The sequence below is a fragment of the Aedes albopictus genome, chromosome 1 (assembly GCF_035046485.1).
Source record: "Aedes albopictus strain Foshan chromosome 1, AalbF5, whole genome shotgun sequence".
NCBI lineage: Eukaryota > Metazoa > Arthropoda > Insecta > Diptera > Culicidae > Aedes > Aedes albopictus.
The window spans coordinates 186,055,424-186,071,720 of NC_085136.1; the positions used below are offsets into that span (position 1 = coordinate 186,055,424).

The window sequence follows — 16,297 nt, forward strand, 5'->3', positions numbered from 1 at the left end:
TTTGTACACCTAGATAAATCCAAAATTAAAAATTTGCGACAGATAAAACTTTTTCATGTTTTACGATTTTTGCTCACTTTTTGTTTAACTTGTTGTAGTAAATTTCACACACAACATAAACAAAAGTTTGTTTGCACACATGCAAGTATAAGTAATGGCTCAATCATCAAAATAATTTACATCAGGTAAACCAAAGGCTAAACAGTTGAAAAAATTTCACAAAATTGTTATTGCTCAACAGCACAATTGTGCTGGTTCGTCACGAAAGGGATATGCGGCCATAATCATCAAATGATACTTATTCCCTTACAAATAATCAATTAAAAAAAGTGTTACTTTTTGGGTGCTGGAAAATTGTAGGAAGAAAAACGCCCTTTGAGGTGGAGCAAAACGCCCGCTGGCATATCCCTCTTTGTAGTGAATTACCTGAAGACTCCATCGAACTCTTCCGAGCAGCAAATGAAGTAGTACGAGGCGTGTGGTAGTTAATTGGGTTGATTCCTTACAGCAAGCGCACAATTGCTTAAAATCTTCCAAACGTGGAAAATCGTCGATTTCCACGCTTTTCCTTTGATTATATCAACCGTTCTTGGGCTTAACCTGCTCAATTTTAGATCTAGTTTGCGTCCACCTAAAGGAAATTATAATTATGAAATCGCGTGAAGGCACTTTGCCCCCGGGGGCATTATGCCCTCAGTTCCCCTAGCACGTAATAAAAACAACTTCACAAAAATATCGCAACGTTCAGTGGAGGCGCACGGTTCACAATATTTTCAAATTATCGGGTTCGTCACTTCACTCATTTGAAGTCTATTCGCCGGTTCGTAAAGGTGGAGACGCGGGATCCTTGAAAAGGCCTTGGCATGTTATGTATGAAGGGAGTTTGTTCAGGTGTGTTGAACACACGGATTACGCAGAACACACGCGATTAGGTGGATTCGTGAAACCAGAGGGCGCAAGTAAAGTACGGAATGACTGAGTGGTCGATTTATTCGGATGCTCAACGTTAACTGTCTTTTTTATAGAACGCAAAAATGCAGTTACCAGTGAAGAGAATTGTCAGACAAAAGAGGCACAAAACAAGAGACAAAGAAGACGCGGCGATTACGCTTTATCCCAACTATTAACCTCCTTGTCGTAATCGGATCTGTTCCGAACATCAAATATGGATGGTTGTTGTTTGGCACTTTTGCCATGAGATGCTAACATAAGGCTGAATCACAAAAGCCTGAATACACATAAAGCTGGACATGAAAGGCTGAAACTATGGAATCGTAACATATGATTGAAATCACAAATAGCTGAAAACTAAAAAGGCTAAATCTTGGTGCTATAAGCTGCATATTGCTTCAGACTTTGTTCAGCACTGTGACCATAGTTGTTGGTTATTTGTACAAAATTTTTTTATCAGCCAAATAAATTAAAACTAGGATACGCAATAACATCCAGTTCCAGTCGAAAAATTCCAAATCAATGTATCATGGCTGATATACATGGAAGTTTTTTTTGTACAAATAACCAACAATTATGGTCACAGTGCTGCACAAAGTCTGAAGCAATATGCAACTAATAACACCAAGTTATGCAACATGATCGTGCGTAAAGATTTCCTCATAAAAAGGCTAAACATAATAAAAGCGTGAAATCAGAAAATAAGATTAGGTGTAGTGAAGAAAGTAATGATGTACATCGAAATAATACAAAATCTTTTTTTTCTTCTTCTTGGTGTAACCTCCCAACTAGAACACAGCCTGCTTTTGAGTTTCAGCCTTTTGTCATTTCAGCCTTTTGTACGTAAACTCTTGCCATATGTCCTATCCGCCGTTAACTTCTGATTTTGGCTACCAAATTTCCAAAAGTTGGGTTTGTCGTAGAATGCAGCGAGCTCATGACTCAATTGAATATGCGTCACATTAGCTTTTCGATTTAAATCGATCTGGTTTATATTTTAATAAATAACTGAGCGCAGTTACTAACAACCACTCACACTGTTGACACGGATTAGATAGTGATATCAGAAGTTGTGCTAATTCCACGAGGGAGTATTTGCCATGCAAACATCTGTATAAATTACCATCGACATTGTGAACCCTCTTGGTTCTACGTCACGACGAGCCGGAAAGTTGCGAAAGGTAAGTGAGGTAGGTATGTACGGCAAAACAAACGCTGATTGGGTAATAACCGTCTCAAGCCGAGCATACTTCAAACGTTCAAGTAGGTACCGTTCATACGTGATCGTGACGAGCAAGATCTTTGCAAGCCGTGTAAGAAAACAGCGCCACCGGTAAAAAATGTCTTATAGTATGAACGCGCAGCAACCTCTCCAGGGGTGAAGGATGAATCATCGCACATCGTCTGCCCATCGTCGTCGGTCGTCGCCGGTCAGTTTGTTATTCAATACCGTCCATATAGAGGTATACAAAGTGTGTTTACCAATTCGCGCGTCCGCAGATGAAAGTGAGAGTAATTACCCTCAGCAGCCGGTTTGATTTTTTTTTTTTGCTCGGCTGCTTCGCGGACTAAAAAGTCATGTGGAGACGACATCAACGGCAGCGGACGCGAGAATGAAAGTTTGCCGTAGGTGAAAGTGTTATTTTCAGTGAATTAAGCCATTCGGATTATGATTACGAATCATTTTTTTTTGCGGTTATGTGCATGGTCGAGGCTCCAGCTGGGTGCAACTTACTAGTTCAGGTTCCACGACCCAGGTAATTATCTGATGTCTGACTTTAAACCACTTCATGAGCATGAGTATGATTGATCCGGTGGAACGCCCAGCTGCCAATTGGGCGATTTGGGCAGGGTGGCCCATTTTCCACTACACATAAAAAATCTTGTAAAATTACATCGCTTTCACTGCACATCCGTCACGACGTAAAAATGATGTACAAATTACAATTTACCCAGCAAATTATCTGCCGCCAGGGAGCAGCAATAATTACAGTCCCAGGACTTGATGAAGCCCCCGCTTGCAAATCAGCCGCGTTGTCGCTGGCTAAGCATAGGACTACTAATCCCAATTCAAGGTGCCAATCGACCCGTGCCAGGGAACGAGTGATCGAGAGGGTGAAAAAGATGCTCGGTTGTTAAAGGAGTACCTGGGCACCCGCCACAGTATTTCGTTCCTTACCGCATTAATGCAGGGCTCTGGCGTGGTGAACCTCTTTTCTCGTGCTACTCGTGTGACCCAAAATGAATCAATTAAACAAAAATCATAAATCGAGCGGTGCCGATAATGGCGAGGCTAACCCCTTCGCAAGAAGTGGGTTGGCTATAGGTCTTCCTTAAGGAGCACGCAGCTACAGCGTGCAGCTCATATCCATTCCCCGACCTGCCTGCAAGAGGTGGCTGAGCAGCAACTTGGCAAGCCCATCGACTTTGCGTCCACATAAGCAAGGACCTTGGCTCTGTTGCGACTTCGTAAGTCAGTGGATGATGCAAAGCAAAATCACGAGCAAAATCAGTGGATGATGCAAAGCACTAACGAGAACCAACGAAAGCAAAGATTACGAAGTCTACCCAAAAGGAGGGCCTACGCTTTCACAGGAAACCCAAAAGGTGTGGTGGATGCGACTGCTTTTGATAAGCACTCGCAAAATCGGGTGAGGCAGCCGCCAGGTGAGGAGCTGTCAGACGGTGCTTGCTAGGCGGATACTAACGCCGAAGGTCGGCAGTAATGCCGGCAAGTCGGACCCCAGCCAGGCGTCCCGGAAAGCTGGTAATGAAAACTCGAGGAGATCAGAGACGCCAAACCAAGAAGGCGTAGAAGAGCTGGTGCCAAGCGAGTGAAAGGCGACGCGCTCATCATCAAGACCGAGCAATCTAAGTATCCGGACGTGTTGAGGACGATGCGAAGCGACGCCAAGCTTGTGGATCTGGGAGCCGACGTATTAGACGTACTTGTACGGGTGAAGTGATCCTAGAGCTCAAGCGCGACAAGGTGGAAGATGTCCTTGGCGAAGGGGTCGAGGTGAGGGCTCTTACAACAGAGGCGACTCTGAAGGTGACGAACCTAGACGAGGTCACTGAAGCGGAAGAGCTCATCACGGCACTACGGCAGCAGTGCGAGGTGCAGGAGGCCACCGACTACACTCCCGATTCAGTAAACACCAAGAAGCATTGTTTCGGAGAAGGGATGGTGCATATCGTACCCTGAAGGATAGCCATGCAGCAACGAACATCGATAACACGCTCTTTGGGGAGTCCACTAAGGTATCATGCTGGCGCTTTGCCAGCTTCCAGGGTGGCCATATCTTTGACCCTGGAATGTAGGCAGGGTCAACTACCACGCCTGTGCCCAGCTGTTCCGCAAATGTTAAGAAGTAATACTGCGTGCACCGCGATTTGACCTCCTGAGCCCTGAAGGCTAAGGTCCAATCAGCATGCGCCACAAGGAGTTGCTGATAATAGGGCCTTACTAGCAAGGGCCCCTTTTCAACCACGGGCTCGGATCTAACCCAGTAGAACGACGCCACGAAATCAACGCTACCAAGATATTCTCCATGCTGTCACTTATTCGCTATAAGGACCGAGTTCGACCGCAGGGTACCGGCAGAGTTGCTCTCTGTCACTATCAATGGTAGACAAACCGCCGATTTTGATGGGCTAACTGCGATCCAAGTCAGCATGTGCTCTATTGAGTCACCGCCACATTCCGTTTTCCATCACAACTGAACTGATTGCGATGGCGGGTAGATATCACTGATGGGCCATCTGTAAAATTTGTTTACAAATCTAAATGAACACTTACTGTGATGAAATTTGAATATGTGGTATAGAATAAGTTTTGTATGTTAGTCATTATTTTTATTTTGAGTTTTGGCTAACATCCCCAAAATATCAGTTCAGTTGCTATGATAGTGCTCTGAAGTGCGGGTCAGTATCAAGTCGTTGCAGGAGCACGTTTTGATATTGATCGGCCTACAGTGATAGTGACGGTGGTGCAAAATCAGTGGTCAACTGACATGATTCACAGCTATGGGTACCGGTATGACCTACGTAGCCGACTCCGAACCCTTGGACCGCCTCTTGTATAGCATCTGTACTAGCCACTCCCCGAGTCAACGCGCAACCTCGTCTGTAGCTCCAAGACGATGTGAGTTAGCTTGAGCTTGAGCTTGAGCTTGATTGACCGCCCGTGGATGCTACTCCAGTATCGCCAGACCAGCTACACTCACACAAGGACCAATGAGATAACTGCCGGGGAGTAGCAGGCATCTTCAGTGTGTGAGCGTTGGTGATCTTCTATTTTTAGGCGATAATGGCGCCTGCCACGTCAGGTTGCAGGTCAATGTGGGGAAGAAGTAAGGAAGTGATGATTGCAATCGTTTGTATCCACATCTGGCCGAATATACCTCTGCGCCAGCACAAATTCATGCGGATGTTGGAGTGTTGGTGGGAATTGGTTGGCAGAAGGTTCACACATTGGTGTGTGGATACCAGGGTAAGGTGATAGAATTGTGTGTTTTTATTATTTTTGAAGATGTGCGGCACAGTTCGCTTGATTGCATATCTTGTAGGCGTTTTCTAATAGGATTGTGACCACTGTGCTGTGAAAGTTTGGAAGGAAGGGAAACGGCTTTTTCAACCCGTTTCTGTTCTAGCGACGGCTATGAACATGTTTATATACATGAGTTGTATATGTAGAGAGCAGAGAGAAAGTATATAGAAAGATACAAAGTAGGAGGAAAGGGACGGGCCAGGGATTGAACCCAGGACCTTCTGCATATAAATCAGAAGCGGTAGCCACTAGACCACCAAGCCCGTCTTCCAAGACGATGTGAGTTATAGCCGATGAAACGACATTCCAGTCAATGTGGGTTCTTTCGAATGTCCGGTTTGTACAGCTTTAGACGAAACGGCGGAACACGTTTTGTTTGTGTACTTACCAGTGTTTTCGCACAATGCGTGACCACATGCTTCCCACATGTAGTGGGACACTACTCCGGATAATCTTGTCCAGAGGATATGTAAAGACGAGCTTGGCTGGAATGCCGTTTCATTGGCTATCGTTAAAATCGGCTCAGACCTTTTTTTTTCTGTTCGAGTGAGCCACTGCGACCAGTGTTTAGATCTTTTGTGGCAATACCCGTATCCTTAGTGTAGTCCATTTTACGAGCCGATTTTATAAATGAATTTTGACAGGAGGTAGCGTCCAATAACCCGTGAAAACCAATATCATCATCAACATTGTTATCACTTCGTAAAATGGCTCATTTAGTGCATGTCGTACTACTTAATTGTCATTGAGAGACAATGAAGTATCGATTTCTGTACAGTTCTTGTTTTGAGAGGTGTCGGCACCTCCCAAACGTCAAATTTTCTGTGAGAGTAAGCAGGCCAGCGTAAATTCGTGCAGTGGACCATTTATCCATGCATCGGAACTCTAGCCTCATCCATGTTTTGCTTCTAGTTCAGTCCCAGGACAACAAAGAAAAACCCGAGACTTTAGGCCATTTGCAAAACTATTTCAAATTAGAGAATGTGTTCTGCAATAAAAATTTATGTTAATCCTTGAATTACCAGAACCTAACAGTCCTTAATATTAGTTACGTAAAGCATGTTTGTTTTCCTAACGTCAAGTGTAATCTCGGGTTGGCAAAGTCCAAGTCTTTAACTATCAGCAAGGCAGAATACATGCAATTTTAGAAACTTTCACCAGTAACAAGGACTTCATAGTATCATAGATCCTTATTACCAAAACACATTACCCCAACTTGACGATTCGTATGGCACTAGGGTTCGGTTTGGTAGATCATTCACCGTAACGCAATACAAAAAGGTGATCTACCTACGTTACAGGCTTCGTTAAAGATCGAGCATCTTTTAAACCCCCTCAACCATTCATCCATCAGCAGTCAGCACGGATGGCTTGACACCTTGGATTGGGGTTCCCTGTTTGGTGAACTTTTACCCCCGGAACAGGTGGTCCGTAATGTTATTCTTAGTCAATTGAGACAACCGCTACCACCACTACACATACAGGGGATCGACAAAATGATCGGGACAGGCAAAATTTTCACTTTTCAAAAAATGTCCAATTAGCTGTAACTTTTCGAAAATGCATCAAATATCCTCAAATTTTCACTGTAAGTTTATCAACTAGTTATGTATCAGTGGACAAAATTTGAAAAGGTCGGTCTATTCTGCACGACGTTATAACCATTTTAGAAAAAGGTAGAATTATCCGATAGCCAACTTTGAGCTGTTATATCAATAAACCGAATGCAATGAAATTTCGACCATTTATGACTTATATAATGAGCTCTGAAAAACGTATGACTCAACTTGAAATTATTAACAAGAGAAAAAGTTATAGCGATTTCATTAATTTTATGATTTTTTAAATAAATTAATCTATTTTAAATATGGATCCCATTCCATTTTCAAAACATGTCTGTATGCAAGACAATTAGAGGGAAATTAAATGAGCTGTAATGCGCATCTTGAATTTTGAGACGATGATGAAGTTTTGAATAATTTGGTGTTTTATTAGAAAAATTATCTAATCGTTATAATTTTCTTCCGCGTTAAGAATATTGAGTTAAGCCAAAGTTTTTTAAAGCCCATTATATAAGTCATAAATATTCAAAATTTCATTGCATTTGGTTCATTTAATCCGGAGATATAACGGCTCAAAGTTGGATATCGTATAATTAGACCTCTTTCTAGAATCTTTATAACTTCGTGCAGAATAACCCGACTTTTTCCAAATGTTGTCCACTGATACACAACTAGTTGATCAACTTACCTGAGAATATTTGATGCCCTTTTCGAAAAGCTACAGCTATTTGAATTCTTTTTTGAGAAGGGAAAATTTTGCCTGTCCCGATCATTTTGTCTATCCCCGGTACCTAGCTAGGCTGATCAGGAAAAGAATTTAACATTGATGGTTAACTGCTAAACGAGCCAGCTTTCCAGGCTCGGACCTACAGAAGAAGTGACATTTGGACTCGAGACTTGCAAGCACTCGGAGATTTAAAGCGATGATATGTGAAACAAACATATACTGAAAGCGATCAAGGCTGGAAAGACACGATGGGCAGGGCATGTTGCTAGATTAACGGACAACAACCTCGTACTATCGGTGTTTGCTATTGATTCGGATGGCACAGGCAGGCGTGGAGTACAAAGAGGTGGACCAGTTGGAGCGTCATCTGGTGAGCATTGGGCGTAAATTAATGAAGTAAATAAATGAAGATCGTCAGCTATTTTTTTACATATAGCAATTTATTATCAAAATTTGTTCAAAGGGGCCGTCCATATACCACGTGGACAGAAAATTCATGGTTTTGTACCCCCTCCCCCCTCCCCGTGGACAAGCGTGGACTTTTCATTTACCCCTACCCCCCTCCTCCAATGTCCACGTGGACATCCGAAAAAAAGTTTTTTTTTCATATTTTTTTAAATAAATGGAAAAAGTGATTTTAAAAGATTTTTTTTTTAAATTGTTTTTTTTTTTTCGTAAAAATGTCTTAGATATTATTGAAAACTTTATAAAATACGAATATTCTATAGCTTTATATATAAAACAAACAAGTAGCACAAACCTACATAGTAGCAAACCTACCTACAAGTTTTCAACATTGTTTTTAAATCAGCTCATTGTTTGTGAAAGTGTGGGTTCGATTCTTGCTCCAGCGGGTGAAAATTTTTCGTCAAACTGAAAATTCTTCTTTGGGTATTTTTCGTGTAATGTCCATCGCCTAATGTAAGGGCTGTCCATAAACTACATAGGCTCCGTGGGGGAGACGGGGGGGGGGTCTGACCAAAGTCTACGCTCCATACAAATTTACAAATTTTCGAATGGACAAAAGTCTACGAGGGGAGAGAGGGTCTGAGAAGGCCAAAAATGAGTCTACGTCGAGTCTACGTAGTTTATGGACAGCGCCTTAGGGATTGTTCAATGTTTAGTCTGTACAGCTTCTGGTTGAAGACGGTGTTTTTAGAATGTTTGTTCAATCTATAATTGTCTGATTGTTTTGTTGAGATAAAGTAATTTTAAATCTTAGAGTTTTGTTGAGATCAGATTATATTGCTTAGATTCCTACAAAAAAAACATGATTTACAGCAACTAAATTGTATTGCTGAGGTTTAGACTTTAATATTCATTAGAAACATCTTAATTTTTAAAGGAACCTACAACAAAAAGTTTTTGAGATAAACCTGCAAACCCCTACATGTATATTGAAACTTTGAAGTAGTTTAATAATTTGATATGAAACTTCGAAAAATCCATACAGAACTTCGACGAAAATTTTTTGACTGAAACACCAACATTTGCATGGTCTACACTCCATTTTAAATCTCCAGAATATTCCTCGATAAGGAAAACTAAGTAATGAGAACTTCTGATAATTTAAAACAAATTAGTCTGTGAATCAATACCATGATTTTTTTCCTTGAAGAAGTAACTTACAACTAAAAGACACTGTATAATAAAATAAAATGTAAGAAAGAACTGTTGAAGATCATCTCATCAATAATGCGACATAATTTTTTTCGTTTGTAGATTCTTGTTTCTTAATTTATATGTCAATGTTGTCCACGTGGACATTTGACGAACCCCCACCCCCTCTCCGTGGACAAGCGTGGACTTTTCGCTAACCCCCTCCCCCCTCCAAGTTGTCCACGTGGTATATGGACGGCCCAAAGTGGCACAACGATCTTTTGTTATGCTATTTAAGAAGGTATTTACTAACAGTGGCAGTGGTAAATAGCAAACCCAAAAGAAAGCAATAACATATTTTATGCAATTCGGTGTCATAATTTCAATTTTATATAACTCATTCTGGTTTCATAATGGCCAACTTTTCTGCGCTGGTTCATTATGCAACTGAAATGAGTTGCATAATGAAAAATAGTTGCATAATGTTCATAATGCAACTCATTTGGGTTGCATTATGAACATTATGCAACTCAAATGAGTTGTATAATAAAACAAATCATTGCATAAAAAAACTCGTTTTTTTCAGCACTCCGTTAAATCCGCACCATTCTAAGGTGATCTATCCACGTTACGGGGCATTTGCAATTACTTTCAATCAGGAAAAAATCGCTTCTGCTTGGGTGACTATATCTCTATGCAATTTAAACGAGTTCTACACTCATTTCTGTTTTTACATGATTTTTTTAAGCGATTTTGTTTTGCACGACTTTTTACGCGATTTTCTCGAAGTTATGCGACTTTAGTCATTTGCATAAGGCAAATCGCGTAAAAAGTAAACAAAATTTCTTTGGATTTTTTTTTTGCGCGATTTCTCGAAAGTTCTCGATAAATAGCAAACTTTTTTTTAAGTGATTTTTTTTGCGCGGACGCATCCATCGTGTAAAAAACAGGATTGAGTGTATAATGGAAAACCATTGTTTAAAATTGTGTATTCATCGCAAATTTTGATTTTTTAAGTCCTTTCCGTATTTATCCAACTCGACTAGGCTCGTCGGATAAATAAATGTACGACTCGTGATAAAACATTATCCTTTAGCAACTCGTTGCACAGATAACTAATAGAAGTGTCAAGAAAATCAGAAAAAGATCATGCATGAAAAATAGCGATTTTGGCCTATCTTTATAGAAACAGAAAAGAGTAACAAGGGTTCATTCAAATACTATGTAACGCAAAATTGACAGTTTTAGACGCCCTCCCCCTCCACGTAACAAGCTTTGTTAGGAAAATTTTGAAATTTTGTATGAAGCGTAACATAGCGCTAGAGCCCCTAAAGCTCCCTCCCCCCTTAGCGTTACGTAACATTTGTACGAATCCCATGCTGCAAAAAAGTTATAAGCATCAGGAGTATACATGACAAACAATGCGGGTACCAACCGTTTCATCTGGATGCAGCAGTTCGTCGCTTTCCAATTCGCGAATCATAAACACTACGAGGGGATAGGCCAACCGTGGCGGTGCTCCAAGCACAAGCGGTGGCTTCGGCGATTTCAGCACCACCACCTTTTCGCTGTGAGGTTGTTGACACCTGCAGTCAGAGGAAAAGAAACAAGTTATGCGTGTCTCCATGCGTATCGTTGTTGTTTTCTGTTTTGTTATGTATGTAAATTTTACGTTTATATAATAAATTCGTGTCAATTTCTTTGTTGTTAGTTGAGATAAAGCATGCAGCGACATCAAACATTATCGTTAGTGGGATTAAAACTTTTGAGCTCTATTTTACGGTACTAAACCTAACCTCACATTGGTAGCCAGCTGCTGACAGTGACTTGAATTCACTATGGCTGAGTGTTTTGTTTGATCTCGTAGCTCGCTCCAGGTTCGCCACAGGGACATATGCAGTTCTCGAATCGATACAGCCCAAAATGCTTGGAGGCTGTAGTTTACTTGACTTGAGACGGCTAACCGAACTTCTGAAATAAAAAAGATGGAAAAAAGTGGTTAATAAATTTGAAATTTCATTTAGAGTTTATGGGTTTATTAAATATAACTAGAATAAATTTTAAAATAAATTATTGTTTCTCTTATTTGAGGAGAGAAGCAAAGGGGGTAAGTGACAAAAACCCACTTTCGAGTAAATGAGGTTTAAAGTTTTTGATCAATTTTCAATCAAAATCAACCCAATTTTCTCTGATTTATTGTAATTTTTATAATCATCGTAGAAACAATTTTAAAAAAGCTTGAATTCTGAAGAGTTTTAAAATATGCTCAGCTCAAAATGGTCACTTACACCCCTTTGATTCTGGGCCCCTCAATTCTTTTTTATTCTTGCTTGTTTATTGGTACATATTACCTCATTCAATGATTTTTCACATTTTTGTTATTTTTTTTATTGATGTTCTAAATAGATGTTATTGTCCGTGATAAGCCTTACCTAATTGTTACTCAAATTCTTAAAAATTATTAACTTTTCGAGTTATTTTGGGATTAAAATAATCGATTGCAAAATTGCAGTTTTTTTTTCGAGAGAATTGTTTTCGAATATTCAGTGCTTGACGGGCTTGGTGGTCTGTCAAGTGGCTACCGCTTTTGATTCGTATGCAGAAGGTCCTGGATTCAATCCCTGGCCCGTTCCTTTCCTCCTACTTGGTATATTTCTATATGCTTTCTGCCACTTCTCTATACAATTCATGTATATTCACATGGTCATAGCAATCTCTAGAACAGAAAGGGGTTGAAAAAGCCGTTTGCCTTCCTTCCAACTTTCCTAGCAAAGTGTCAATCTTTCACGCCTACGGCCTTAATGTACGTTCTTGACCTCGGCCCAGCTTGGGCAACTAACTTGGTGGAAGTAGGTTCAGATGAACACTCCTGATTAACGCTGTTTCGGCTGAACCGATACTTTGGAAAACTCTTAAAAGAAGTGTTAGCTGCCAAATGATCATGAAGAAATATACAGTCAGGATTTGTTATACACGGTGGGTGGTACTTTACGCCCACCGCGATTTTCGGCTGTCTTACATCCGATTTAGCTCATTTTTTGTGTGTAGTTGCGGCATATTGCAAGCTAACTACCTTCCAAAATTGAACTGAATTGGTTGAAAAACAACAGAGAAATTGCGGTGGACGTAAAGTGGGTGGCACCGTCTATAACGAATCCTGACTGTAATTCAGAACCATTCACTTTTCTGGCCACCTGGTGAGCCATAGTGTGGTTGCTCACCGCGTCACCCCCTAAGCATACGTTGTGAAATAACTAAGATAAGGATGATTTTATGGGTGTTTTGCGTATCGATAGATAGATTACTACTTTGAAGAGACACCAACTTTTGGCATGCGTGATATCAAATTCACCTAATAAAATAAATGATTTAAATAAGTGTTTTATTTTAAGTGCTGTAAAGCTGTTGGGAATACGCACCGTGAGGCGGAGCAAAACGGACTCTGGTATTCCCCGCTTTGAATGTCTATGAAATACCAAGGGGCTCCATTCAACTACATTCGGGTCTCCTATTAGACGCTTCCACCCAGTTTACGCCCACCACATTTTCCAGGCTGTCTCCTAACAAATTCAGTTAATTTTTTGTCTGTGATTAGTCTATATTAAGAGCTAACTGCACTGAACAAATCAGCTGGATGCAAGACAACTGAGAAATTGCGAGCGGAGATGGACGTGAAGTGAGTGGCAGCGACTAATAGGAGACTCGCCCGTATTTACGGCAGCTCAGTTGATGGTGTCGGAGGCGGATGGTAGTTATTTAATGGGTTGATTACATATCATGTAATCAGCACACAACTGCTTAAATCCCAATACTTTCTTCGGCAAAGTTTTAGGGCTTGAAAAGAGCTGCCATTTAGAACTTTGGTTCATATGATTAGTTGGCAACTTGGTCACAAGAGGCACCATCAGCAGTTTGATGCTAAATTGCACTACAGGATCCACATTAGGTTGTCAAGCGACAGCTCAAGACCCTGATAATGTGGAGGGATAGTGTCTTCGGAAAAGTTATTGGGTAAGCCAAAAGCTTACAGATGATGAGTTACAAAGTTCGAAATTATTTCACTGGGCGGCACTAGTGAACATGTAAATTTTCAAAACCTCATATCTCAGAATCCTCAGAATCGCTCAAAATGCGGACACTTGTTTCGCAATTCTCCCACTGGGCGGCGCTTCAAATTTCATAAATCTCATAGCACAGAATCCTGATAACTTAGAAAGTTGGTGTCTTCGGCAAAATTGATCAGTGAGACATAGACTTACATAAAATGGGATACATGTTTCAAGTTTCTGCCACTTGTGAAGATGAAATTTTTTGAATTTTCATAATAAACAAATAACTCCGAATCCTGATAAGTTAGAATGAGGATGTCCTCGGCAAAGTTTATCAGTATAACATAGACTTCCATAAAATGGGACACTTGTTTCTAAATTCTGCCCCTAGCACTATAAAACATGCAAATTTTAAAGATCTCATAGCTCAGAAGCCTGAAATGTTGGAGAGACTATATTCTTCGTTGATGGGATACTTGGTTCGAAATTCTGACCCGGGCAGCGCTGGGGAATATAATAACAATAAACTACTCGATTAAACCTGAGAGAGTATGGACGATTTTGAAGTTTACCTTTATGAATGAAATGAAATTAATGGTGAAAAAAAACGAACAATCTCACCCGTCCTATAAGAGCTGGAATTTTTCATATAAAAAAATTCGATAATCGTTCCAATCATCTTTTCCGAGAATGGTAACTTGACCATGACACAGGTACAACAACAACAACAATGCAAAATTCTTGATCCTTCTTGTTTCAATTCAACCGCAGTCCGTCGGCTCTTACAAAATGTCTTCATTTTTCAAGCTTTTTAATGAATGCCTCTGGTTCCTGTTCCCAAAATCCAGAACGCTGGCGGTACGTAATAGAATTGCCACATCAACTTGGATTTTAGCCAGTAGTGGGAGATAGCCACGTTTTCGGCTATGCACGGAACATTTTTATTTCGAACCTCCCCGAAATTTTAATTTGGTTCGGACCCACAAAACAATACTTCCGGTGAGAACGACAAGAAACGTACCAGAACATTAGAATTGATTTTTACAGCACGAGTCGTACATTTATCCAACGAGGCTAGCTGAGTTGGATAATTACGATAAGTGCCGTAAAAATCGAGTTCTGCACCGAGTTGCGTATAACATTTTTTGCAATTTCATATATAACCATAACCACTTAAGGATAGTTTTTAACAAAACCTTTTCTTCAAACTGCACAGTGATGTCCATAGCCATGTCTAAGAAAGTCTGATCATAGCTGGTTATGCTGTGCAGTTGTCACAAATTTTCAAACCTACGTCCAGAAAGCATCAAGAAGTTTATCAAAACTGAAAACAGTGCTGTAATGGTTCATTACGCCACGCAAATCAGTGCTGTATTTAACCATTTCAACACTGTTAATTTGGTGTGGGAAAGTAGGCCTTTTCCTGTCAGATTTGCGTGATGAAAAACAGCCTATTACGATGAGGAATTGCAAAAAATAAATTACGGGAGCGAAATTTTTTACTTCCGCCAGCAGGCGCGGCACACTACGACACAGTACCAACACAAAGCCCATTTCTTATCACTGAATCGTAAGGCTTTTTACGGCATCATCAGCATCGGCAGCCATGTTGGATATGTGGCTCGAAATTTCAAAGTGATAATTCTCAGCCACGAAAGCGAATATTTGTATGAAAAAGTATCATCCTATATGCTCACTCGCAGTGATTGCGATGATACTTTTTCTGCTGTGTTGCTGCAAAATCGACAGTTTTTTATTACTTCAAAAACGCGAGGCAAACAATCATTTTTTTTTTTTTTTTTTTTATAAAAGTTTTATTTGGTCGATTGCTTAGTTATATACATAATTAGTTAAACTTCGACATCTAGATGAAATTTTAAAGCGTCTACGTCTATTCTACCATTAGAGCTTTCAATGAATGTAAAATAATTCACAAGTGTTTTTAATATCATTATTTTATCTGCTGCCGAAGTCCATTCAAGAGAAGGTCGCAGCAGTTCGGTGCAAACAAAAGGACGTCGTCGACCAGTCATCTCCAATAGCCGTCGTTGTAACAGCCTCCACGCACCTTGCACTCTGCTACAGTTGAAAAAATTTGTGTTCCATAGTCTCGCTAGGAGCAGCGCAGTGCAAACAGTGTTCTCCATCCGTTCGTCGCATTCGGAACAAAAGCCGTCGGCATGGCACTTTCTGGTTAACCCACATGTAAAGGGCAGATTTTTGTGGAGATAGCAGCTCACGCGTCGAAATATTCAACCATACACGAGACCAATTACAGTTAGGATGATCGCTTTCAACTTTGGGTCTATCCGTTTGATTTACGAAGAGACGATGGATGAGATCAGCGGAGGGGTGTACACGGATTTGGAAGGGCAGGTTTGGGAGGTGGCTTATGATAAGTTTGAGGCAGGGAAGGTTTGAGATAACATTTGCAGAAATGGGATTGACTTGGTTTATACAGGATTGATAAAAGGGAAGGGAATCGATCTCAGTTAAGTGCCTGTTGATGATCAGCGAGTTGCATTTCATGCTCGGGAGATGCAAGTTCATCCCGCCGTCCTGCTTTCTTCGGGCTAATTGCAGCATCGGTATCGTCGCTGGTGCTCCTCGAAATAGGTACCTTCGCATGGTAGATGTCAGCTTTGCCACATGCACCGCCAGTGGCGGCAAGTGCGCTGCCATGTACCACATCTTCGATGACAGAAACGTGTTGAACAATATCACTTTCTGGTACAACGTCAGCGCGCGTTGCGAGTGGAGCCAAACTTGACGGGAAAAGTTCGTCACGATGGTATCCCAGTTTAAAGTTACCATTTCTCGAACTGAATTGGTGAAGACAATCCCAAGAATTTTGATGGTG

The 16,297-nt window shown here is 40.7% G+C and overlaps 1 protein-coding gene across 8 annotated transcripts in view; it reads right to left on the minus strand.

Annotated features, from left to right (window-relative positions):
• Nucleotides 1-16,297, minus strand: part of LOC109419703 (cell growth regulator with RING finger domain protein 1) — a 170,339-nt gene that overhangs the window by 94,421 nt on the left and 59,621 nt on the right. For all 8 annotated transcript variants that reach the window (XR_009996322.1, XM_062845991.1, XM_062845989.1 and 5 more), the window contains 2 exons: nucleotides 11,185-11,359; nucleotides 10,824-10,974 (listed from right to left, as the gene is read on the minus strand). Coding sequence is in view for 7 of the 8 variants with exons in the window: in XM_062845991.1 (XP_062701975.1) it covers nucleotides 10,824-10,974; nucleotides 11,185-11,359 (326 nt within the window). In the remaining variant the exon portion in view is untranslated. The remainder of the gene's footprint in view (nucleotides 1-10,823; nucleotides 10,975-11,184; nucleotides 11,360-16,297) is intronic.